General features: G+C 35.9%; 1 protein-coding gene and 1 long non-coding RNA gene across 3 annotated transcripts in view; both read right to left on the bottom strand.

The window, feature by feature from the left end:
• Positions 1 to 10,128, bottom strand: part of GNPDA2 (glucosamine-6-phosphate deaminase 2) — a 30,764-nt gene extending 20,636 nt beyond the window's left edge. Inside the window, exons 1-2 of one of the 2 annotated variants that reach the window (XM_025921701.2) lie at positions 9,981 to 10,128; positions 6,720 to 6,881 (exon numbers count right to left, since the gene is read on the bottom strand). In XM_025921701.2, the coding sequence (XP_025777486.1) occupies positions 6,720 to 6,843 (124 nt within the window). In that variant the 5' untranslated portion in view covers positions 6,844 to 6,881; positions 9,981 to 10,128. The remainder of the gene's footprint in view (positions 1 to 6,719; positions 6,882 to 9,980) is intronic. The other variant, XM_086705142.1, reaches the window with a different exon arrangement.
• Positions 10 to 6,713, bottom strand: LOC147582018 (uncharacterized). The gene is made up of 3 exons (XR_015250488.1): positions 2,641 to 6,713; positions 1,026 to 1,124; positions 10 to 758 (listed from the first exon to the last, which is right to left on the bottom strand). It is a non-coding gene; the product is annotated as an uncharacterized LOC147582018 (long non-coding RNA).
• Positions 10,129 to 27,350: the final 17,222 nt, after the last annotated feature.

Below are 27,350 nucleotides of genomic sequence, written 5' to 3'. Positions count from 1 at the left end.
AAAGATTCCATTTTCTAACTTAACATGAAAAATATATTTTTAAAATATTTATATTAACTTTATTCTGTTAATGATATTCTCTATTTCTAATCTACTAGGGAAACCATTATTCATTTAAATACATATTCAATTAACAAATATTTTTTGAATTATACACACATTTGCAAAGTACCTTAAGGCTTAGTAAAGTAGAATTTGCTAAAGAAAACTAGAAATCTGTCAAAAGAAATTATAGTTTGGAAAATGATTCTAGAGTTGTTGAATATTTGGAAATAATGGATACTCCAAGATTAGAAACTTCTAGGAAGCATATGTGAATTAAAAGAAAAATAAACACCCCACCTTTTGAGAAAAAGCTTTTTTAGAGAAGGATTTGTAGCATGAATGATATATAAATAGGTCAAGTTGACCATTTAATGACATCAAAAGGGAAACCAGAGCTAAATTTAAGTATTGCCTCCACTTTCAAAATAGACTCAGAACTTGGCAAGGACTCATTGAGGAACTTTAGCCTTTATGATTTTAACTGGAGGTTCTGTGTCTTATTTTGTGTTATCTTCAGCATGTATTAGCTAAAATGTATAAAGTAAAATGACTTCTGGGAAATGGGATCTTGGCTTTGGATACTTCATCTGAGTCTTGATTTTATTGTTTTATAAATGTGATTCTTTTACAGGTTTTATAAAATTGAAATCAGTTTGATAGTGCTACATGACATGGACAATAAAGAAAAATAAATTAAGCCACTTGAAGACAGCCTCTGTTTTTATTTATTTATTTATTTTTATTTTATTTTTTTTTTTATAATTTTTTTTTCAACGTTTATTTATTTTTGGGACAGAGAGAGACAGAGCATGAACAGGGGAGGGGCAGAGAGAGAGGGAGACACAGAATCGGAAACAGGCTCCAGGCTCTGAGCCATCCGCCCAGAGCCCGACGCGGGGCTCGAACTCACGGACCGCGAGAGCGTGACCTGGCTGAAGTCGGACGCTTAACCGACTGCGCCACCCAGGCGCCCCAACAGCCTCTGTTTTTAAAATTGCTGTATTTTTTCATTTTAACTACAAATTGGAAGGGTAGATTGACTGCATCCTTAACAAGTGACCTGGCCCTCCCAATCCTAGCTGGAGTATCGATTAATTCCTAATCTATTCATCATCATAAAACAAATTATACAAAAAACAAAACAAAACAAAAACCAGCATGCACACAAAATTTCTGCTAAAGTGGCAGACAGAATATGACAGAAGTAATCAGTCTATAACAAAAAAAAAATACAAAGCGAATTCTAGAGTAGTAAAAAGACTGCCTTTCACTTGAGATGAAAGAATAATACAAGTGGCTGCAAACAATACATCGTATAGGTTCAGAGAACAGAAGTCTAAAAGAATTTCTTAAAACTAAAGAAAACATACTGTTTTCAACTCTAATTAATAATTTAATGGTCAAATTTTATAATTCCATCTCTAAGAACTATGGCCCTCTAATATAAAACTTATCTAACAGATGGATAAATTGCTTTTTTTTCTTCCTTTCTAGAAGCATAAACAAATCTGTGTTTGTTTCGGTGTCAGGAGAATAACTATAGGATTCCTTCCTTAATTTAAGAATATATGAATAAAAAAAGTAAGAAGTTGGGGCACCTGGACGGCTCAGTCAGTTGAGTGTCCGACTTCTGTTTAGGTCATGATCTCAGGGTTTTCCGTTTGAGCCCCACCTGGGGCTCTGTGCTGACAGCTCAGAGCCTGGAGCCTGCTTCGGATTCTGTGTCTCCCTCTCTCTCTCTGTCCCTCTCTCACTCAACTCTTCCTCTCTCTCAAAAATAAACAAACATTAAAAAATTTTTTAATAAAAAAAAAAAAAAATGAGAAGCGCCTGGGTGGCTCAGTCAGTTAAGCCTCCGACTTCGGCTCAGGTCATGATCTCGTCGTGGTTTGTGAGTTCGAGTACTGTGTTGGGCTCTGTGCTGAGAGTTCAGAGCCTGGAACCTGCTTCAGATTCTGTGTCTCCCTCTCTCTCTGCTCCTCCCCTGCTCACTCTCTGTCTCTGTCTCTCAATAATAAATAAACATTAAAAAAAACTAAAAAAAAAAAAAGGTCCAAATGGTGATGACAAAAAATAACACATTCACTTTCTAGTTTTTAATCAAAGTGGCTGAAGAAAAAAATAATGAAATATATGGTACATAGTGAACTGGTTAAAGAAACTTCATTTTAGTGCCCACTTTGCAAAATTTACTAACATAATTATTATCAAGTGTTTACTATGATTCAGATAAAACAAAGATTAAAACTGTTTCTATCCTAAAAAAAACTCACAAGGTAAGATTAGGCAAATACAATAACCATAACAAATAAAAATGTTGTAAATAACCTATAAGAAGTTTGCAGAACTGTTGTAAATCAAAGAAGAAAAGATTACAGTTTTGTTTGTTAGAGGAAGGATTAAACAAGATGACATTTCATCAGTCTTGAAGAAGGGGTAGAATTCCAATAGTCAAAGATAGGGTTGAGTTGTAATTGAGAACAGAAAAAAGAGGGAGGAGGTTGAGAGATAACATTTGTATGCTTACCTTATGATAGCTATACTAGTATTTTAAATTTTCTTTTAGTGTTTATTCATTTTTTGAGAGAGGGGCACAGAGCATAAGTGGGAGAAGGGCAGAGAGAGAGAAAGATACAGAATCTGAAGCAAGCTCCAGGTTCTGAGCTGTCAGCACAGAGCCTGACGCGGGGCTCAAACTCACTAACCATGAGATCATGACTTGAGCCTAAGTTGAACGTTTAACTGACTAAGCCACCCAAACACCCCTTAGCTATACTGGTATTTTTACACATCAGCTCATGTAAATCACACAACCTTGGGAAATTGACATGATCTTTCCCATTTTGAGGACTGAAGAATTGGGTCAAAAAGATTAAGGAATTTGCCAAATATCACATGGCAGTGAAGCCAGAGGTTCAAGAGATTCTGTCTGGTTCCAAGGCTCACATAGTTTTCATTACTTAATATACTAGCAACATGAGTGAAAGTAAAGCCAGCAAGTTCAGGTCTATTCTTTGAACTATAAGCAGTCTAATTATCCTATCATGATTCAGAGTAAGAGAATCAGGGAATAAGTTTGAGAGGCAGGAAGCATGCAGGCCCTTACATGTGAAGCTTGTTAAGATCACATCAATAAATACCAAGTAGATATTCCCCAGAAACTGTGCTTTGTGGAGGGAGAATTACAATACTGCTGTCTGCAATTACAGAAATGTATACTCAGGGCTGCCCGGGTGGCTCAGCTGGTCAAGCGTCTGACTTCAGCTTGGGTCACGATCTCATGGTTTGTGAGTTTGAGCCCTGCATCAGTGTCTATTCTAACAATGCAGAGCCTGCTTTGGATTCTCTCTCTCTAGTCTCTCTCTGCCCCTACCCCACTCATACCCTCTCTTTAAAAAAAAAAAAAAGAAAGGAAAAAAAGAAATGTATATTCAAACTTCAAAAGCAAGGAGGAGAAGAGAGCATGATTAACACTGACAATGGTCAATGAAGGAGGAAAGTGAAAAACATCCACAAAGGTTTTCCAAAATACTCCTTGGCAAGTGCACTACTAGGCAGTTAGACTATCTAAAACTAAAGCAAAAGTTGTAGATCTAAACACACAAAAGCATGTTTAGGACTGCTTGCATTTATGACTTTGAAGATTTCCTGCCCCCAAGCTAAAATTACTGTTTAGTTATACATCGTATTTAAAACAGAATAATCAAAGCAACTAGCCTGAGTGTAGCCCTGGTTTGCAGTAAGCAAACAGATACAGAGGCCATATTCAACCACTGGGGCTCATGTATCAAAAATGTGGGTGCTGAGGGGGCCAGTCTGGTGTGTACAATTTTTACAAACCCTCCTTTGCCTGGACCAAAGACAAAAAGCAAAATAACAAATGAATGAGCTAAACAATACCTTTCATGAAAATTATACAAATGGAAAAAATTATGATTGTAGCTTTTATGTAGTTAGCACATATGGGGGAAGGAGCAGAAGGAAAAAAATACTGTTTTAAATAAGACACACTTATGGGAACCTTAAATTCACATAGTATTAAAGTACACAAAGGAGTGGAACGAGCACCACCTTATCTGTGCCTCAAACAGCATTATCAGCTATTAACAGCCTCATCTTTCTTAAAGGTAAGGAAACCAAAGATCAGGGGTGAGGAATATATGCCTTGCAGTAACCAAGAAAGTAGCAGCTCTGATTCCAGGTCCAATACCCTTTGCTGTGGAAGTCAACAATATCAAATTAAGTGAGATCATGAGATTAATAACACTACTTGGTTAATTTTTAAGAAAAACCTTAATAGTGAACTAAATACAATAAAACATGAAATTAATACTTAATGTTTATTGTCATGAAAACATATCAGTCTTCAATTTTTCACTCTTAATACTTCTATAATAAAAAGAAAATACACACAGAAATAGTAAAGGGCTAATAAGACAGTAAGAGTATATGAGGCAGAGAAGATGAAATGAAGAGACAATAGTACATACTTTTGGTACCTCTTAATGATTATTGAAAAGACTAATTCTACTAATTATATGAATAGGAAAAGCAATATCCCTCAAAAACCATACAATACCTAGGAATAAACCTAACCAAAGTGGTAAAAGATCTGTACATTGAAAACTATAGAAAGCTTATAAAAGAAACTGAAAAGGACACAAAGAAATGGAAAAACATTCCATGCTCTTGGATCACAAGAATATTGTTAAAATGTCAAAACTACCCAAAGCAATCTACACATTCAATGCAATCCCTATCAAAGTAAAAACAGCACTCTTCACAGAGCTACAACAAACAATCCTAAAATTTGTATGGAACTACAAAAGACCCTGAATAGCCAAAGTAATTTTGAAAAAGAAAACCAAAGCAGGAAGCATCACAATCCCAGACTTTAACCTGTATTACAAAGCGGTAATCATTAAGACAGTATGGTGCTGGCACAAACACAGACACAGATAAATGGAATAGAACAGAGAGACCAGAAATGGACCCACAAATATACGGCCAACTAATCTTTGACAAAGCAGGAAAGAGTATCCAATGGAAAAAAACAGTGTCTTTAGCAAAAGGTGCTGGGAGAACTGGACAGTGACATGCAGAAGAATGAAGCTGGACCACTTTCTTACACCATATACAAAAATAAATCAAAATGGATGATAGACCTGTGAGACAGGAAACCATCAAACTCCTAGAGGAGAAAACAGGCAAAAACCTCATTCAACATCGGCCACAGCAACTTCTTACTAGACATGTCTCCAGACGCAAGGGGAATACAAGCAAAAATGAACTACTGGGACCTCATTAAGACAAAAAGCTTCTGCACAACAAAGGAAACAATCAGCAAAACCAAAAGGCAACTGACAGAGAGGGAGAAGACATTTGCAAATGACATATCGTATAAAGGATTAGTATCCAAAATCTATAAAGAACTTACCAAACTCAACACCCAAAAAACCAAATAATCCAGTCAAGAAATGGGCAGAAGACATGAGTTGACACTTTGCTAAAGACATCCAGATGGCAAACAGACACATGAAAAGATGCTCAACATTACTTATCATCAGGGAAATACAAATCAAAACCACAGTGAGAAATCATTTCATACCTGTCAGAATGTCTAAAATTAACAACGCAGGAAACAACAGATGTTGGCAAGGAAGTGCAGAAAGGGGAACCCTCTCGCACTGTTGTTGGTGGGAACGCAAACTGGTGCAACCACGGTGGAAAATAGTGTAGAGGTTCCTTAAAAAATTAAAACTAGAACTACCCTAAGGCCCAGCAATTGCACTACTAGGAATTTATCCAAAGGATACAAAAATGCTGACTTGAAGGGGCATATACTCCTCCATGTTTAGAGCGGTGCTATCAACTACAGCCAAATTATGGAAAGAGCCCAAATATCCATCAACTGATGAATGGATACATTGATGGACAAATATCCATCAACTGATGAATGGAATACTACTTGGCGATGAAAACAAATGAAATCTTGCCACATGCAACAATGTGAATGGGTCAGGAGGGTATTATGCTAAATGAAATAAGTCGGTCAGAGAAAGACTCATATGTTTTCACTCATATGTGAAATTTGAGAAACTTCAGAGATGAACATAGGGGAACGGAAGGGAAAATAAGATAAAAACAGAGAGGGAAGCAAACCATAAGAGACCCTTGAAAACAGAGAACTGAGGGTTGATGGGTAACGGGCATTAAGGAGGACACTCTTCAGGATGAGTACTGGGTGTCATATTTAAGAGATCAATCACTACCTGAAGCCAAGACTACATGTACGTACGTATGTTAACTAACTTGAGAATTAAAAAAAAAAAAAAATCCCTAAAAACAAAAGACTACTAGAAAAAGGTACAAAAAATACTATGACCATCACTTAAGTTAGGATATTTCCTTTTGCATTTTGGAGATACAAGTGATGTATAATTTTAATACAAGAAATTTCCTTTTGCATTTTAGAGTGGTAAGTGATATACAATTTTCATACAAGAAACAATAATGAAACATAGATACTAGATAGATATACACATTTCTGGCTGTATACACTAACATGTTCAATCAGTGATATGGCAAGAAATAAAGGGGAAACATATTTTACTAAAGGAAACCCTTCAATCCCATGACCTTCAGTATCTAAAATGGAAAAAATGGTGTATTACCTGTTGGTAAACCCAGTGTAAAATATCTGTCCTGTCCAGGTTTGAACTGAATGATGCGATTACAGATGTATTTGGCTGCCCATTCACTAGCCAAGTCATAGTTATCAAGAATTACGAGCCTCATTATGGTGATGAACAGTTTCCAGGACAAGTAGTTCTAACCTGAGAAAATTCCATTGTAGAACACTTTAAGTAATTTGCAGATATTCAAACAGAAATGTAATATACTAATGACTTTAAGAACATTACTTAAGAAAGACATGCGTGTATATATATATATATATATATGTATATATATATATATATAAATACAATATGTACTTTTAAAATAGCAATAACAGCTGCTCTCTTTTGAACAGACATTGGTTCTGGGCAGTGGGCTAGGTAATTTAAATGCATACAACAATCTTCTAAAGTAAATATTTACAACACCCAGTTTTAGATGAGAAGAAGGGCTCACACAATGTAACTGAGGTCACATAGTTACCAAATGACAAAGAATTCATATCAAGGCAAATTTTAGTCTTTGTAAGATAGCATAGTACACTGTCCTGACAGATATTATATAAAGCAACATGAAACAAACCTAAAGGCAAACAAAGCAGTTCTCGTTTTTTAAAGGCAAGTTAATGTTAATAATGATTACTCAGCAACCTTTAGGTTACTTACTAAAATCCAGAACTTTCTCTGTAAATACCATAATAACCAAACATCTCTGTGTTAAATGTTTTTATAAAAATTATGCCTGCGCTTCTTAAAAATTTCTTTCAATATAGGAAGGTACAAGAGGAAGAAAAAAATCAACCCAAATCCTAACTCAGAAATAAAAAACTATTATCATTACGCATATAACATTCCAGATGTCTATTTAATGCACACATATAAACAGAATGTATAGAAATAATTTTTAATAATGAGATCATAATAGACATGCCATTTCAAAGCATAACATTTCATTCTTTCTGAATTTAAACAAAAGAAAAAGTGAACTAAAACTGCTGATCTCTGAAGAAAAAAAATTCTTCATAAAAAGCAATTTTAGTTCCTTAAAAACAAAAAAGCAATTTTAGTTCCTTAGAGAGTACTCTAAGGTTAAGACAAAATACTGCACAAATATTAAAGATCGAAGTCATTTAAAAACTATGATTCCACTTCAGACAATGTAGACTGACCTACTACCATGAGAGATAGGAAAATTGTACTCTTACACTTCCTCACAACCCCTGATTTCTGTAAAATGTATTATTTTTACATTGACAAGATTTGTAATATTTACACTGTGTTCTATAAACATAGTTTCCAGAATTTAATTCTTAGTTTCATATTTAAACGGATCTGTCACCCACACCAATCCTTTTACAAATGGCTTCAGCAATCCTGAGTTCCCATACTTTCCATACGATAATAAATCAAATTCCTGAAATTAATGGGAATAGTAGGTAATATACAATATACAATTCATATGAAAATACAATTCATATGAATATACAACTCATATACAGTGAATATATGAAATCTGAATGAAATTCTTGAGAACAAAATAATTCAGAATTCTGGAATAGTAACAAGAAATTATGATCACTATGGTATAGAATTCTGGCACAGTAACAAAAGACAAATAGCATTTACAGACAATAATGTACATAGTAAGTCATAAATTCACTTCAACAAATGGACTCTGCCTGTATTTAAATTCACTAATGATCTAATGCTAGAAACAATTTCAAAGTTACACCAAGAATCAGAAATATTTTCTGGCCATAAAGAGGTATACTTACTTCTAACAAGTATGACCATCAAGAGATACACTTACTTCTAATAATATTCAGCATACTCATTATTCATAAAAAGGAAAAAAAAAACTGTAAGGTACGGAGGGAGGGCATTAGAGCTTTCTAAGTGTTTTCTGTCTTCTGGGAATACGATCTCTTTTTCTCAGTTCAACATACTTGTGAGGGCCTATTAAATGCCAACCACCAAGTTCTGTAGTCACAAAAATGATTAAGATATGGGCCCTATTATTAAAGGGCTTGGATCACTGAATAGTCTCTGAGATAGAAATTATCATCCTCTTTTCTCAGATACAGAAAACTGCAACTCAGAAATTTATTGCTTAAGTTATAAAGCTATTAATGGTAGAGGGTCTTTCTGACGGAAAGATCCATGCTCCAGATGCGCTACGTAAGAATCACTTAGGATGCTCCTTAAAGATCTAGTTTTCCCAGGCTCCTCTCCCTGGACACAGTGTTTCAACAGATGTGAAATGCGATCAAGGGAATCTGCACTTTTAGAAATCTCACAGGTTGATTATTAAAATCAGGCTAAATTTCAAAAAAAATACCACAGGAATCGACCTCATTAAAAGAAGTTCTTAAGTCTCTTAGATCGGGTACAGGCAAGTTTTGTTTGTTTTAAATTCCTCAGACAGCTCCGAGTTCATTACAAAAGTCTCAAATAAAACCTCCCAAGCAGAGGAAATCAGAATGTTTTTGCCACATTAATGCAGATTAAAAAATGTGTTTTTGCCAGTTTTTGACAATCCTCATCAATCCAAACTGCTGTGGCTCTGGGCAATTCTCCGACATCAAATCCAGATAACACGCAAAAAATGACAAGGCACCCCCCCTCCATTCCCTCATTTTCCTCTGGTGCTGATTCATTCTTAATGTGCATTAACTTGGAGACTGGGCAGCTGAATACAAATCTCAGAACTTCAGAGCTGGATGGGAACTTCCACACGACTTAGGCTGCAGTTAGTCTAGAATCTACACTAGCATCTAAATTTACAAAATCCCTGCTCTGTGCTTGTTTCCTACAACCTGACCTGAAAAGGTCGCTGAAGTGCAGGACGCGGAAGCCGCATCCCTGATGGGGGAGAAGCAGCGGAGAAGGCTGAGGTCCCTGCCCGGAAGGCCAGGGCTGCAAACCCACCTCAACTGCATGGCTGCTGGGCCCTATCTGTCCGCAAACTATAAGGAATACAAATGAGGATGGCTGTTACTGATTTTTAACAAGTGTCAGGAGAAAGCCGCCAGAGAAACAAAGATAGGAAGCCCCTCCCGGAGGCCCAATTTCGGAGTGCACCAACAGCCTCGGCCCACCCTCCGCCCCGCCTCAACGCTCCCGGGACCCCAATCAGCCGGGCCGCGCGTCCCCGTCTCGGCACAAATCCTACTCGTGGGAGCAACGAGCCACCCGGCCCCCCCACCCCCGCCCCGACTCCCCTTCTTGCCCCCCCCCCCCCACCCCGCCCCGACTCACCTGTCTGCCCACCCACCCGCACTTCCGACGTTGGAACAGCGGAAACAACCAACACCCAGCAACCCTGAGCGACCCCAGCCGGCTAGAGTAGCGCGAAGCCCAAAGACCCGGATGTAACCCAAGGCGCTGAAGGAACGGCAGCGCAGCTTGAGGGTGCTGCGCATGCGCGTGCCTCTAGTTCTCTAGGGATGAGCTGTGCTGAAGTCCTGACGAATTCCGTGAGGCAGGAGCCCCATCCTACTTGGGACTCTCCGGTTCCTGGGCCATCACCTTGCCGCTATTCTTTTTATCAACTCTCAGAGGTTGAATTGAGGTAGATTCTTTGGGTTTATGAAACTTAGTATGTAGGGCTGCAGTGCTCATACATAAGCATTACTTAAGTTGTCGCTTATAATGGCAATATGAATTCATCTCTAAGCTATTGAATGTTTACTGTGCACGCACAGCTAAGAGCCTTTTATCAATAAGCTCATCAAAGTTAAGTTTCTTACATGTTGCAGAAAAGCGAAGCGTATACCTTGGGAAGCCTTGGAGGGGCTCAATAGGAATAAGCTGTAGGACACTGTAGGGCAGAATTCTTCCTCTACCCTTCACAGTCTTTCAGCTAGCTGGCTTAAAAATTCAATTTTTGTGACAAAGAATAACAGGAGGAAAAATAAAAGTTTTATTACCCATGCACAGAAATTGGGACCCAAAGAAATGACCAAGTCAGGCAGTTTTTATACATTTTAGACAAACACAATAAAATTGTCAGGAATTTACAGAATAAGGAAAACAGGTGTTTGGGAGCTTACTAAGGGGCTGAGGTAGTAGATTGGTCAAAATGTAACCAGGATTATTTCTGCAGCTTTCTCTACTTTAAAATCCCTATCTTTGGGGATAAAGGTGTCTTTTTATTTCTTAGTACAGGGAGGAGTATGGCAGAGTGGTTTCCTGCTTTGGGGGTGATACACGAGGGTCTCAGTATCCTTGCACTAGATTTTTCCCCAAGTAGCTTCAATTCAAAATAATTAATATACCATTGTGGTACATTTCCAGGCGGCTTGTCCTGGGCTCCTACAAGACTGTAATAGGATATGGACTTGTGCTGAATCATTCTAAGAGGGGTAGAGGAAGTGGAATCAGCTATGAACTGGGTATCATAGATCTTTGTTCAGGATGGGGAATGATGGAAGCACGGATAGGGAAGTTGTTGTTAAGACAGCAATCACTCAAAAGAAGGTTGGGTGGCCTTATTAATGTCCCGTTAGAAACACTGTTTAGGTGCTGTTAGGAATAATACAATCTGACTACAATCATGGGGTGACAGGTAGACTCAAGGTACTGTTTCCTTGGACATGACAAAATTAGGATAAATGAATTGTCCGTAAACTACTTATCTGAAGTTCTGCACATGGGTTGTTAATCCAGCCTGTTTCTCAGAGTCAAATGATGCCCCCTTGCTTAAATTCTTTAGGTGAGAGTGGGTGTTGCATTCTCAATGGTATCAGGAAACTGATTTTCCTGAACTGATCAGAAGACAAGATTTCTTAGTACTAGAGCCTTGAGTTTGTTTTACAGAAGCAAATTTTGACACCTTCCCAGTACTCTACTTGTCATCTAACAAAATCTATTGTACATCTATTGTGGTCAAAAAGACCTTCAATTAATAAAAAAGAGCTTTTCAGGGAGTATTATTAGAACATAGAAAGATATTTGTGTAATGTATTCTTTCCCAATGGTTTTACTTCTTTATGTGTTTCTGACACTAGAAAAATAAGTTCTGTCTCTAAGTACTATGATTAATGTGCTTTATTTGTCCTATATCATATCCTGTCTTCCTTTTCTCTCAAGTTGGTGTTTCTTACCTCTTGCAACCCATCTGCCATTTTCTTTGTACCAAGATCAAAGTAAGAAGTTACTTCCATTAAAAGAAAAGTACCTAGTACTAAATGGAAAAGTTACTTATGACAAGGGCAGGGACGTTTGAATTATTTATTTGTCCATTCAATAAATACTTGCCAACCCCCTATTATGTGCCAGACACCAACATGAGTAAAACAGACCACAGTCCTTGCTGTAAACTAAGTCTTGTGGGAATATAGAAATCACCCAGTAAATCCTAAAAAGGCCAAGTATTCTCGGTCATGAGACTATAATTAAGGTATTCCTGTATGTGTGGGGATGACCTGGGCATAGAAAGGATCTGTGTCTTCTCCAAATAAAGCCCCCAAGGGATGGCAGGATTAACATAAAGGTCCCCTGAACCAAGGCTTTGGATGAAGAGTTTAGAAGAAAAATTTTAATAGGCTGTCACCCAAGGAAAGTGACAGATTTACAGTAGTATAGGAGCATTACAGTAGAGGTGGCTATGTAAGTGACAGGAAAATGTGCCTGATGACAACACTGGTCTACTACAGGGCACTGAGAAAAGCATCAGGCAACAGTCATACCTGTAATCCTGAGTAACTGATGTATAGCTGAGGTTAGCTGACATAGAGCCTGAAGTGGTATTTTAGTTAACATGGATCATGCCAATGGAGACCAACGGACAAAAAATGTTTCAGCAGGTATCAATTGGGATATATACTAAGAGACTAAAAATACACAGGTAGAGATGACTATCATTTTAGTGGATAGCAGAGAAGAGAAAATGACACCAGTTACATATGCCTCCATGGATGTAAACACCAGTGGTCTCTCTACCTTAGATGCCATCCTGTATCAAAGGTAGGGATGAGGGATACTCAGAAAGGACAACATTTATATTTGAAATGACTAAGTAAATACTAAGACAATTTAGTGAACCTGAAAATAATTAAGTTTCCTGTTGTCATGAGAATGGGGCTTGAGGGAAAGCTTTAAGTAAAAGTTTTATTAAAGACGTAGGTTACATAGATATATTAAAAGTCAGACTGGCATATTGGAATTTACAGCTTATGAGATTTCTGTATGCTACAGGATGTTTTAGTAGGGTATACCATGATCAAATTTGTATGTAAAACAAAAATTGTCCTATATGCCTGTAAAATATAGGTTGAAATTGGGTCAGGAGTAGATCAGGGTAAGCTGGATTTTTTCAGAAAGAGAATACAGAGGAGGACTTTTTAAGCCCAGGAAATAGCTTGCACAAGGTATGCATACAGAAATGGAAAAAGGATGCATAGGGAATTCTGAACGACTTCATTAACTAGCAGAAATTGAATCTCGAGAGAGAGATGGAGATGAAATGAAGTACCTCGTAGACTATGCATAGGACTTAGACTTTATACTGTAGTCAGTGGGGAGCCATGTAAACTTTATGAATGCGGTAAGAGACTAACAGATTGGGTTTTAGGAAGAGGTAGAATGGCAAGGATTGTATTGTAGAAACAAAGATTCAGACATAGAAAGATTAGGCTCATTTTGTATTTTACCTGCCCCAGCTCTAGTATCAGGCATTTCACTAAGGCTGATAGTTTTTATTATTTTTTTTAAATCAAGAATGGACATTAGGTTTTTACCAAATACTCCCTGTATCTATTGAAACAATGGTGTGGTTTTCCATTTTAGTCTGTTGATGAATCATAGTGATTGATTTTTGAATGTTAAATATACCTTGCATTGCTGAGACAAACCTGGCTTGGGCATGGTTTTTCTTGGTCATGGTCTTTCAACCAGAAGCTACTGAACACTTGGCTGTGAAGTTTTTGACAAATGCTCTTTCCCCCCAGGACTAGCTGTAGCCCTAGAGGGGAATTCTGAGTTTGACAAGATACAGACAGGACTTTCAGTGGCTTTTTTCAAGGCATGTCCAGTATTTCCACAGTAAGCATCTTTTCCATAGGCATGCCCACACATTTTCACTGCATAACTAATAATTGCAGTGAATTGGCCATAAGGAAATTTTTCCATAAAAGATAAAAAAAAAAAAAAAAAGAACTGGTTGACAGTTTGGTTTCAGCAACTGGTTGAAGTTTGGTTTCATTTCATTTCTCTATTAGCACACTACTCCCATTTTTGTATGATAAAAATCTGAACCCTTATAATGATCTGTATAGTAGAACAGAGTGTCGATCTCACTTTTTTTTTTTTTTTTTTTTTACTGTTTATTTATTTTTGAGAGAGAGAGAGCCTGAAATGGGGCTGGATTTCACAAATCGTGAGATAATGACCTGAGGCAAAATCAAGAGTTAGATGCTTAACTGACCACCTCACCCAGGCACCCTGTGAACTCACATTTTCCATAGACCTTTGCAACACCCATTAATGGACATATGACAATATGCCAAGAGCAAACAATAGCATTGAAGACTTTCACAGCACAATACAACACTCAAGTTACAAATATGCATCCTAGTATCTGGAAACTGATACCTCTCTTAATGAAGGAAGAAATTTGAGCTAAAAAAAGAAAAAAAATGTGATGCTGAAAAAGAAGACAAATTAACAAGCAAAAAAAAAAAAAAAATGTATAGTACTATGAATGAAAGACTTTGAAGAAAAGTGCTTAGTTACAATGCACCAAAATAAAATCGGTGCTTATTTGCACAACATTGACATGAATCTACACACATTTAAGTATATTCAAATATTTCATATTTCACAAGTCTTTTTAATTTTGTTACTTTTTGTGTTTCATTATGTCTTTTTTAATGAATGACTTTTTATTTTTTTATGATTTTATCTTTTACAGCAAAATTGCCTTATGGCCAATTAGTTATGTGGTGAAAATGCTTATAGTGAAACTACCTAGAATGTGTGAATAGACCACTTTGTCATTATGAAAGGATCTTCTTTATCCACAGTGGTACTCTTTGCTCTCCTATCTCTTTGACATTAATATCACCATTCTAACTTTCTTTTCATTAGTGTTCAAATGGTAAGTATTTTCCATTCTTTTACTTTTAACCTATCCATGTATTTATGTTTTGTTTCTTTAAAAAAGAACTACATTGATTGAGGTATGAGTGATACCCGAAAACTGCACATATCTAATGTATACAATTTGATACATCTGGGTATATGCATACACCCATGAAACCATCATCACCATCAAGGAAATAAACATTCCATCACCTTTAAAAATTTTCTTCCCTGCTCCCTAGTTTTTTCTGTGGTTAGAACAGTTAATGTGAATTCTACCCTCTTAATAATTTTTTTAATATTATACACAGTATATTACACAGTGCATCTCTAGAACCTATTTATCTTGTATAACTGAAATCTTAACATTAAACAAAAAAAAGTTGCCATTTCCTCCTGTCCCCAGCCTTTGGTAGATAGCTTCTATGAGTTTGGCTATTTTAGACACCTCATATAAAGTAGAGCCAGGCAGTATTTGCCCTTCTGTTACTGGCTTAACTTTTTTAGCATTATGTGCCTCAGGTTCATTCATGTCATTGCATAGGCAGAATTTCCTTCATTGCAAGACTCAGTGCTATTCCATTGTATGTCTATATCACATTTTTAATCCATTCATCTGTTGATGAACCTTTAGGTTAGTTTTTTATTTGAGGTATTCTGAATAGTGCTGCAATGAACTTGGGACTGCAGCTATCTCTTTGAGATTCTGATCTCTGTTCTTTTGGATATATATCCAGAAGTGAGATCATTGGATCAGATGGTAGTTATATTTCAAGTTTTTGAAGAATCTGCATACTGTTTCCATAGTGGCTGGACTATTTTACTTCACACCAACAGTGTCCAAAAGTTCCAATTTCTCTACACTCTTACTAACATTTGTTATATTGTTTATTTGTGGATAAAGCCATCCTAACTGGTATAACATGATATCACATTATGGTTTTGATATGCATTTTCCTCATGATTAGTGATATTGAGCACATTTTCACATTGCCCGTTTCTGTGTCTTCTTTGGAGAAATGTCTATGCAAATCTATTGCTCCTTATTTAAGTGAGTTATTTGTTATCTAATTATAGAGTTGTTGGAGTTCCTTATATATTTTGCATATTAGCTTCTTATCAGATAATTGGTTTGCAGATATTTCCCCCCATTCTTTAGACTGTCTTTTTATTCTGTTGATTATTTCCTTTTCTGTCTAGAAATTCTGGTGTTGATAGAGTCCTGCTTGTTTTGTTTTGTTTTTTTGCCTGTGTTTTTGGTATATCCAAGAAATCATCGCCAAACCAATGTCAAGAAGCTTTTCCTATGTGTTTTCTTACAGGAGTTTTACAATTTTAAATTTTAAATTTAAGTCTTGAATCTATTTGGAGTTGATTTTTGTGTCAAATTTCGATTTTGCATGTGGATATCCAGCTTTCCCAGCATCATTTGTTGAAAAGACTATTCTTTCCCCATTGTTGTTTCTTGGTTCCTTTATTAAAGATCAGTTGACTGTGTGATGTATGCATAGGCTTTTTTCCTGGCTCTCTATTCTGTTTCATTTGCCTATATAACTATCTTATACCAGTTCCAAACTATTTTAATTACTATAATTTTGTATTACATTTTGAAATTGGGAGGTGTGATGCCTCCAGGACTGTTCTTTTTCTTATTGCTCTGGCTATTTGGAGACATTGTGGTCTGATATGAATTTTAGGATTGTTTTTGTTTGTTTTGCTTTATTTTTATTTTTTTAATGTTTATTTATTTTTGAGAGGGGGCGGGGCAGAGAAAGAGGGAAACACAGAAACTGATGCAGGCTCCAAACTCTGAGCTCTCAGCTCAGAATGGGGCTGGAACTCACAAACTGCAAGATCATGACTTGAGTGTGGTCCAACACTCAACTGACTGAGCCACCCAGGCACCCCAGGATTGTTTTTTTTTCTATTTCTATAAAAAATGCCATTGGGATTTGGATGAGTATAGCATTGAATCTATACATTGCTTTGGGTTGTATGGATTTTTTTTAAAGTTTATTTTGAGAAAGAGAGAAAGCATAAATGGTGGTGGGGCAGAGAAAGAAGAGAAGGAGAATCCCAAGCAGGCTCCACATGGTCATCTCCAAAGTGGGGCTGGAACTCAGGAACCATGAGATCATGACCTGAGCCAAATTCAGCCACTCAACCAACTGAGCCACCCAGGTACCCCAGATTGTCTGGACATTTTAACAATACTACGTCTTCCAGTCCATTAACATGAGATGTCGTTCCATTTGTTTTTGTCTTCTTTCATCAGTCTATCGTAGTTTAAAATGTATGTCTTTCACCTGCTTGGTTAAATTTATTCCTAATTATTTTATTCTTTTTGATAATATTGAGAATGGGATTGTTAATTTCCCTTTTTGGATAGTTCTTTATTAATGTAAAGATATGCAACTAATTTTTATATATTGGTGTTATATCCTATAACTTCACTGAATTCATTTATTAGTTTTGACAGTTTGTGGTATCTTTAGAGTTTTCTGCATATAAAATGAGGTCATCTGCAAACAGAGATAATTTCCTTTTTCCTTTAAAATGTGGAAGCCTTTTATTTCTTTTTCTTGCCTAATTGCTCTTGCTAGGACTTCCAGTATTATGTTTAGAAGTAGTGAGAGTAGGCATCCTTGTGTTGTTTCTGATCTTAGAAAAAAAGCTTTCAGTTTTTACCATTGAATATGATGTTAGCATGTGGTTTATCGTATATGGCCTTTATTATGTTCAGGTAAATACCTGAACTTATTATTTCATTCCTTCTGCTAACTTTATGCTCGATTTATTCTTCTTTTTCCAGTTCTTTTGGGGTGTAAAGTTAGGTTGTAAATTTGAGAACTTTTTTCTTTTCTAATATAGGCATTTTTGACTATATACATCCTTCTTAGAACTCCTTGTGTTGCATCCCATGTGTTTTGGTATGTTGTGTTTTCATTTTCATTTGTCTCAAGATATTTTTTGACTTCTCTTTTTATTTCTTCTTTGGTCTCTTTATTATTCAGGAAGGTATTGTTTAATGTCCAAATATTTGTGAATTTTCCTTCTGTTATGATTTCTAGTTTTAGTCCATTATGGTTGGAGAAGATACTTGGTATGTTTTCAACTTCTTAAGTCTGTTATGACATGTATTGTGAACTAACAAAATGCAGGGTATTTTCCAATTTGGACATTGTAGATTTTATATCTAAACATTTGGTTTGAGGTTTTTTTTATATTTTCCATGTTTCTACTTAACATCTTCAATCTTTAGTTTCTTGAACATGTGGAATATAAGTCTAATAACTGCTTTAATTTCCTTGTCTAAGTTTATCACTTGTGTTATATCTGGTTCTCTTTCAATTGATTGATTTTTCTCCTTATTATGGTTCCTATTTTCCTGTTTATTTGCATTCTTGGTAATTTTTATTTGACTTTCACATCATGAATTTTACCTTCTTGTGTGCTGGTTATTACTATTGTCTAAAACTATCTTTGAGATTTGTTCTGGGACATGGCTAAGCTACTTAGAAATAGTTTCCTCCCTTTGGGTCTTGCTTTTAAGCTTTCTAAGGTAGGAATAGAGCAGGGGTTTTACTAAAGTTAATTTCCCCTACTTGTAAGGCAAGAACCTTATTAGTATTATAACCTTACCTCATGAATTATGATATTTCTATTCTAGTTGTGGAAACAGGAACTATGTCTGTTCCTATGTATGCTTCAGACCTGGTTCCCTCTAATCCTTTCAGGTGGTTCTCAGCCTCGGGTAGTTTCCTCACAAGTTTGTACTGATTGGTACTGAACTAAATATTCTGGGAACATTCCAGAGATCTTTTGAGTTCTCTGTGCATTTTGCTGTTCTTTGGTACTCTGCCTTACCACCTGTGGCTACAATGGCTTTCTTGGACTCCCAACTCTCTCTCCTGAACACAAAGAGACCATGAGTCTCTGCCTGAATTCTGTTTCCTTGTGTTACATTGTGGGAATTTTCTCCAGGCATTAAGCTGGGACAATCTCAGGGCTCACTGTTTCCCATTACTCCAGGATTACTGTCCTTCATTGACTAATGTGCAGTGTTTTGAGAGCTGTTATTTCGTACATTTTGTCCATTTTTTGTGTGTGTAAATCAGAAAGGTGAATCAGATCTCTCTGAATCCATCTCAGCTAGTTCTAAAGAATGGTTGGATCCTTGAAATACCATTTAATGAAATTTTATTACTCCAATTCTGTCTAATGCTGAGAAGTGAGTTGCTGTGGCTAGTGGAAAAGTAATACATTTTCTTCTGTCAGTGTTACAACCTATTTGTTTCCTATAGAAGTGACTATTAAACTTTCAGAGACATCTTCATTAGAAAGTCATTATCAGGGATTATTTATAGCTAAACATAAAAATCAATAAAAAACATGTTATGTTCATGGAATCAAGTTCAAATTCCTCAGCCAATAAAAATAAAAAAGATTTTATTTGAAAGTTTTATACAAAATTAAAATTTAGTATCTTTTTAAATGCTATATATATGCCATTTTTCTTTTCTGAATTATGTAATATAAAGAAGTTAATACAATTTTCCAGTAGTTTGTCATAAATGTCCTCAAAACTCCTCTAGTTTACTTCAGTGTGCTGTATGTGTATGATCTTTTTTAATGTGTCCTATTACATGAAAACATTTGTAAGCTCTTACATGGAAAGTGAGTCTAAATCTTGAATGATCTTTTGCTGTAAGTAGCAACTGGAGAGATAGGAATTAGCATGATTGAGCTCATGAGTGTTGGTGGGGGCATCCAGAAAGTTTATGTGTGCATGCATGTGTGTTTTAATTTTAGAGTTTATAATTAAAGTAAAAGTAAGGTCTGATTTGATTCATAAAGGAGATAATTTTATGGTCATTATTACTGGATATCTTGTGGCATACTGATTGCAGAAATGGCTTCAATTCTCTATCTTCCCTTATATCTGTACCTTTTCTAATATGATTGGGCATGGTGGTGGCTTATTTCACATCATTGTTATAGCAATTGCTAACTGATATACATCTGTTGCAATGCATTGGAGAAAGAATGTGATCATGTATGGATTCCTCCACACTCAAAAATGACAAAACTTGTACAGTTGTTGGAAATACCTGCTGAAGTGGGTTTCATGACTTCCAAGCAGAGATGTTGTCTTCCCTTTTGCATCACACAGGAGTAAATGTTCCACAAATTAAGTTCTTTGGTTCAAGACTTAGACCTCCAAAGAGAAAGCAGGCATTGCAGGAGCATTAAAAGTTGACAAGATTTCATTCATGATTTTAGCAAGATATTTAAATATAAACAGTAAGATGGGCAAAAGCATTCCTAAGGGAAAATGGAAAATGTTCATATCATTCATTTCTTAAAGAAAATTTACAAGGTCTGAGAGGGCAGTGGGGGCATTTAGATATTTTAATGTAAATGGGAGTTTTAGTCAGTCATTTAGTTGTAAAGAGAGACTGGAGAACTTGATTTAAAGCTATGTTTCCATAGCAGGCTCATTGTTTTAAATTAGAATTTAAGTTTATGTGGGGTCATTTGGGCTTTGATACACGAAAAGCATTAAAGTCACCACTCATAGGACTAGCCTTAACTAGATACTCCCCCAAAACATTGCAGTAGAATAAGACAACACTCTTACAGTAAGAGTAAGAGGAATTGAGCAATTGATTAAATGAGAAATGCCCGGTGGGTCTTCCCACTTAGGAATGACAGCACAATCTCCTGATTTAACTGCTAAGGGTGAAAAAAATAGTCTTTGTGTAATCAAAAGCTAGAATGGATGAGTATTGATTTAAATGCTTCATTAAAGTCAAATTCTCCCAAATATGCCTGCCATGGTTTGTATCTTATATTTGTATTCATTATAGGAAGGTTAATTCTGGGCTACATAATATGTCATCAATATGTAGCCATCACAATTGATTGGCCATTCCTTTAATAAAAGCAAGGACTTTTGTTTTTGAAAGCCACAAAAACCAGGTAATAAGATTTGAGGAATTTATATCAGCACTGAGATTTTTCTTATTTTTTTAGATAGGATTCATAAAAATGCAGATGGTAAGAACATATAATGAGATTTAGGGAATTTTAGTTTTAATAACATAGACTAAAGTATTGTCTCTTGTTGGTAATATAATAAAGAAAGTCTTCCTGGGATTATAAACTGTGAAATTATAGCCTGAGAGACTTCTCAATGACAACTAACGCTGAGATTAAATAACAGCTTTAGAATTAAACATCACAACGTACTTTATTGAAGATTATATCTTTGTAAATAATAGCTATAATGCTAAGTCAGTGTGTTATGAAATTTTTATCACTAGAAGTTAAGGAGAAAAGTTTAGGGCCAAACTGAATCAATAATTTAACATTGTAGGCTTAAGAAATTATTGACAATATTTCTTTTGTAACTGGTACAACTATTTGTATCATATAATGAAATGTTTAACCTTCATACACAGATTTTCATATAGAATTTACACTTCTGTAATAATTAAAATACATCCTAAATAATCTCCTTGAAAATAAGGACTTTGTAGGTCTTATCCACAGGTGTATCCTCAGCATAGGACCCAGCATAGAACCTGCAACGTAGTGGGTGTTAGTTTTCATCATTTTTCAATTTAAAATGGGAGCTGCTATGCTCCACTTATACACAAGAGGGCATGATTGAACCTGATATCCAATAGGCTGTGCTGATAGCAGCATTTTCTTATACTGTGGGTTTTGTTTTTTTCCAGCTGTTCTTTATAGATAGCAGCTCATTCTGGCTGACCTTCTAAAGCATAGCCATAACAGAAAATAGAGACTATAAAAAAGTCCATTAAACTGAAATTTACTATAATATAAAACTTAGTATCTACTTTCATGTATAATATTTTAAAGATTTACCCGAGAACAGAAAAAGAAAAACGTAAAATAGAGTGATATAAAATTTTAGGATCTTTTTTTGTGAATAGCAACTCTTCCACATGAGCTGGGACTCTGTCTCAGATCACTGCCACAGGAATTGGCTTTTATTTGGTTAGCATATTCCTTAAATTTCATTTTTCTCCATTTTTGGGAGTAGTGAACTGAAGGAAATTAGTGTAAGAAAATTAACCTTAATAAATAAATATGCATTCTTCATAATATAAAATAGTGATAAAAAGCAAAAGGTAGAACTGAGAAGTGACTCTCAATATTTTATATGTGGGGAGAAGGAGAGAGCTCTACTGACCATCCCAGGTTTTTGGCAGGTGACTCTGCTGTTCTACAGTGATCCAAGGCACAGACACTTCCTGGCTGTTGTATGTTACAATTGTATTACCATTACTGATCATTCATACTCTCCTATCTTCCAGCTCCTTCCTGTGGGCTTACATTGCCCTCATAAACAAATAACAGCATAAGAAATAACTTTTAAAAACCCTATTTCTTTCTAACTACCCCACTATGTGTTTTTCTTTCTTGGCAAAGGTTACTGTGACATATTTGTTGCTCATATTGGTAGGCACTCTTCATGTTACTTGATTTCTGGGAAGCACTTAGTACCATCAAACTCTCTTCCGTCTTAAAATATTTATCTCTCCTGCTTTCTTTATTACTTTCATGGACCTTCCTTTTCAATCTCTCAAATGGGATTCTCTTTCCAAGATTTCCTCTTTGGCTCTCTTCTCTAACTGATTCACACACTGTCTCTGGACAAACACTTTTTCTCTGTGACTTCAGTTATATTGTCTCAAACTTATAACTCTAGCTTAACTCTCAATCTTGAATTCTAGACCCCTATGAAACTGAGCTAGGGGCTTTCTAACTAGAAATTCAAATGTGTTCAAATGTGTTCTTCAAAAAATGTGTTCCCTGCCCCAAACCTGTTCCTCTTGCATTGCTTAGCTCAGTGAATGGCAGTACCATCTGGACAATGGTCCAAGCCAGGTGTCTAAGCAGTTATTTTAATTTCTTCTTTCTCAGCCTCCATATCTAATTAGCCACTCTGGAAGATGCTATTGGTTGTCTCTCCATAGCCAATCCCAGGCTTCTTTTCACTGCTATTAGAACCTTCCTACCATTATAGAGGCTAAAAGGGCCAGATTTCATTTTCTCAACTTTACTTGCATTTAAGGCATGGACATTTGGCCCAATCTGGTTAATGCAACATGAGGGGAAACCTACTGTAAGGCTTCTGGGAAAGACCTTTCTCTCCTTCCTGTTATGGGCATTACTGTTTGAGGATGTGATGTTCCAAGCTGCTGCTTGAGCAAGGCATATAGAAGTCAATAGAGTTCTGACAGGGATGTAGCAACTGTGCCTATCTCCATTCTTTTTATAGAAGTGAGGGATCCCTAATTTTTCTCTTACTTAAAGTTAAAATTATTCTAACTCAAAGATGTAAAAATATGACTTGAATGTCAATTGATCTTAGTTCCAAAATGTCTGTTAAATCTGTGCCTTTCTCTCAGATCCATTTGTTAATACCTTTATTTGAGCCTTTATAATTTTTTATTTGGATTGCTGCAACAGCAGTCTGACTGATTTATCTTCTTCCACTCTTGTTTCGTCTTTTCCAGTCCAATTTTCTCTCCAGTACAAGAGGGATTTTAATTTCAAACTTCAAGCCAGATCATGGTTCTGCTCTTGTTACAAAAATTTTCAATGATTTTTCTTACTTAATAGTTATGGTTAAGTGGTCAAACAGCCCTTAGACAGCAGCCACTACTTCAGTTGATAGACTGACCTGGTTCCTACATTTCCATAAATTTGGTCAGTAAAGAAACACTGAGCTTAAGTGGATCAAGACAGTTTATTACTCATGGGGCATCAGACAGCACAAACTTCATGACTGCATTGGTCCCTCCTGTGCTCCCTTAATCACCTGTGGGTGATGCAAAACAGGTCTTGGTAGACATCGTGCATACAATGGGTTTGTGTCACAGCTGAGGAACACTGAGTTTAGGAAACCAGTTACAAGGGAGTTCCAAGCTGCAGGCCAATCTGTTCAATCTTTGCTTCCGAGGGAGACATTACTTTAATTATCTTGATCAGGAAACAAATCAGCCTTTCAACCTGAAGAGAGACACTATCTCCAGTTTCTAAGGATGTAGGGTGTGTAAACATCCTTAAAAAGGTAATATGAGACATGTAGAAATGCAATGGAAAATTGCTTTCAACAGTTAGGAGCTGGGTTTAGGAATCAAACTGATCTAGAATTAAATTTGAATGTCAATGGCTTCCAAATCTATTTGTCCAGCCCAGAGTCTTTCCACTAAACTCCAATCTGGCATATACAACTTCCTACTTGACAAGTACATATAATATCAAATTTACCATATCCAAATCTAAGCTCCTGGTATTTCCCACCAAACCTCTTTCTCCCAAAGACTAATGGCAACTTATCTTTCTGATTGCTCAAGCTTCAAATCTTGCTGCTATTTTTGATTCTTCTCTTTTTCCTGTACCCCATATTCAGTCCATCTGCAAATCCTGTTGGCTCTATTTTGAAATACTATGTTGAGATATATTGCCACTTCTGTGTTGCTAACACAAGGCTTTACATTCTGATGCCTAGGCTATTGAAGACATGTTCTCACCTGCCTCTCTCCTTCCTCTCTTCAGATTGTGTTTGACTTCTCCAAAGTGATCCTGTTAAAACATGTCTTCCCAGGATCAAAACCCAATTTTTGTAATCAGGAACAAATGCCAAAGACCTGACTATGAAGTGTAGGAGCTGCCCCTCTCCACCATTACCATCCAGATTTCATCTACTGTTGTTCTTCCCTCCTCCCACTTGGCTTTAGCCACACCAACCTGCCATCTCAGCACCTTTCTGTTTGCTGTTTATTCTTCCTTAGATACTTTTCCCTTCAATGTCTGCAAGTCCAATTCCTTCACTGCCTTTAAGCAATTACTCCAGTGTTGCCTTCTCTTGTATATTCACTGCCTACTCAACAAATATACTTGGATGCCTAACAAGTATATATATTATATATATAATATATATACTTGGATGCCTAACAATATATATACTTGGATGCCTAATATATATACTTGGATGCCTAACAAGTATGTCAAATTTAACATGTTCAACATGAGGAATTTGTTGATTATCTTAATCAAAATTTCAATCTCACTTTCTTCTATTTTATTTCCATGTTTCATTTATTTTCATTGGCATTTATCATGATCTGTTTTATATATATATATATATATATATAGTATAATACAAAATATAATAATATAAAACAAAATGAACAAGATAAAAAGTATATATATGTATATGTATATATATATACACATATATATGTGTATATATGTACTTTTTATCTTGTTCATTTTCTGTTTCCCTTTCTATAATATAAGTTTCTCAAAGGTAGGTATTTTTATCTTTTGTCTTCACTACTGTAACCTCAGGATCTGGAACATGTCTCATACACAGTAGGTGCTCAATGATAAATCCATGAAAACAATGAATGACCTATGGCTTATCCTTCATTTTTCTTGGGCCTTGGAAAAATTAGTTAGCATATTTTTACATAACCCTTATCTTTCTCATCAGTTAAAAGAGAAAATAGCACTACCTCATTGGTTTATCGTGAAGATTAAATGATATAATATGCATGAAACAGTATGCATAGTACCTGGCAAACAGCAGGCACTCTGATTTCCCAGGAATGGAAATACCTCACCATCCCCCTTCCAATTTGTGTTAGCCATGGATCCTCATAGCATTCTGTGTCTTATATTGTATATTAATTGTTCAGTTATTGTCTAATTCTTGTTTGTGTGCCTGTCTTGGTGTTTGACCTATAGTAGGAACTGAGGGGGGAAAAGTGATTTGGCACATTACAAGTTGCTTTAAATACATTATCTCATTTGATCCTCAGAACTTATCCATGTGGGGGGTGGCCTGGTAAACTCATATAGAAAAACTGAGGTTTAGAGGGACTCATAGTACATTGCCAGATCTTATCTGGTGATGAATTTTTCATTGTTTAGATAAAAAGAGTCTCATACTTTTTTAAAAGTTACTGAAATGAGAGAATTTTTGAAATAAAAGCAATCTGTATACCCATGAATATTACTTTGAGTTCTGCCGGTTCCCAACTGTGTTTGACTTTCATAGACACCTAAACACATTTTTACTATCTTGGTGAAATTGCGTTAGAAGTGAGATAACACCTTTATTCTCCTTCTTCTTTTATGCTTCACTTACATACCTATTATTGGAAGATCAAACACACAATGCCTAATTTTCTTAAATAGTTTGTTTTTAGAGAAGAGATAAACTCACAACAAAAAACAGCAGGTTTGTTGTCTCAAAAATAAAATATCTAATAAAAATTGTGTGCTATTTGAGGGTCTAAAAATATATTTTGATTCTAAATTTGTGTCTGAATGACATTAATTAAAATAGGTGTATAATTATGACTTAAATATTCATTAAGTCTTCGGCAATATCTTTCCTAGTAATTGTTTTGACAAAGCAATTTATAGAAAACGTCACTATCTTATCAGATTATAATTATCATCTTCCAAATAAAGATAGTTTGGGAGTACTGACAAGTGATTGAAATAGGAAAAGATATTTGATAAGGGAGGATTTCTGCACTTTGGGTAAGGTTAGAATAATTTTCACGGGAATATTAGTTTCCTATTGCTGCTGTTAAAAATTGCCACAAAGTTAGTAGCTTAAAACAACACAGATGTATTATCTTATAGGTTTGGGAGTTCAAAGTATGAAGTGGGGTCTCACGGAGTTAAAATTGAAGTATTGGCAGGGCTACATTTCTTCCTTGGAGGTTCCACAGGAGAATCCATTTTCTTGTCTTTCCCAGCTTCTCCAGATTTCCTGGATTCCTTGGCTCATGGCCTCTTTCAACCTTCACAGCCAGCAGAGTCTCTCTCATGATGCTATGTCTTTGGTTCTGACCCCAGTGCTTCCCTCTTCCCCATTTGAGGGGCCCTTATGATTACATTGACCCACCTGGATAATCCAGGATAATTTTCTTATTGTAATTTTGGCTGATTAGCAATCTTCAATCCATCTGCAACTGTAACCCACTTGTCATGTAACATAACATATTCACAGGTCCTAGAGATCAGGGTATGGACATCTTTGGGGACACATTATTTTGCCTGCCATAGTGGGTAAAGCAAAAATAGAGGACGTAAGTGGTATACAATTATACCATATAGTTATGGTTGTTTGTTTAGGTAAAGAGCTCAGGGATGAATATGCACTACAATTTAATACTTGCTCACATCTCAGTTCACTACTTATTTTAAGAAGTTCTAATCATTTTAGTAAGTTCTGATCATGCTTCTCTATAACTGTTTGATCCAAGTGGAACTCATCACTGGCAATCACCTTAAGTACTTGCTTTTCTGCTGAGTTACCACTTCTGTTTTTTCAGCAAGTGATTTTGCAATCCATAATATATGTCTGTTGATTTGATATGAGCTTTCTCATACTTGATATCCTTTTATTGTTACATTCTGGCAGGTAGAGAACAATTTTAACCATCTTACTAATTTTAGCTCATATATATTTCTACCCACCACCAA

This window comes from Puma concolor, chromosome B1, assembly GCF_028749965.1.
Source record: "Puma concolor isolate L17-30 chromosome B1, mPumCon1.1.hap2, whole genome shotgun sequence".
NCBI classification, from domain to species: domain Eukaryota; kingdom Metazoa; phylum Chordata; class Mammalia; order Carnivora; family Felidae; genus Puma; species Puma concolor.
The sequence above is the reverse complement of the archived record's forward strand: the minus strand, read 5'-3'. Positions and strand labels throughout refer to the sequence as shown.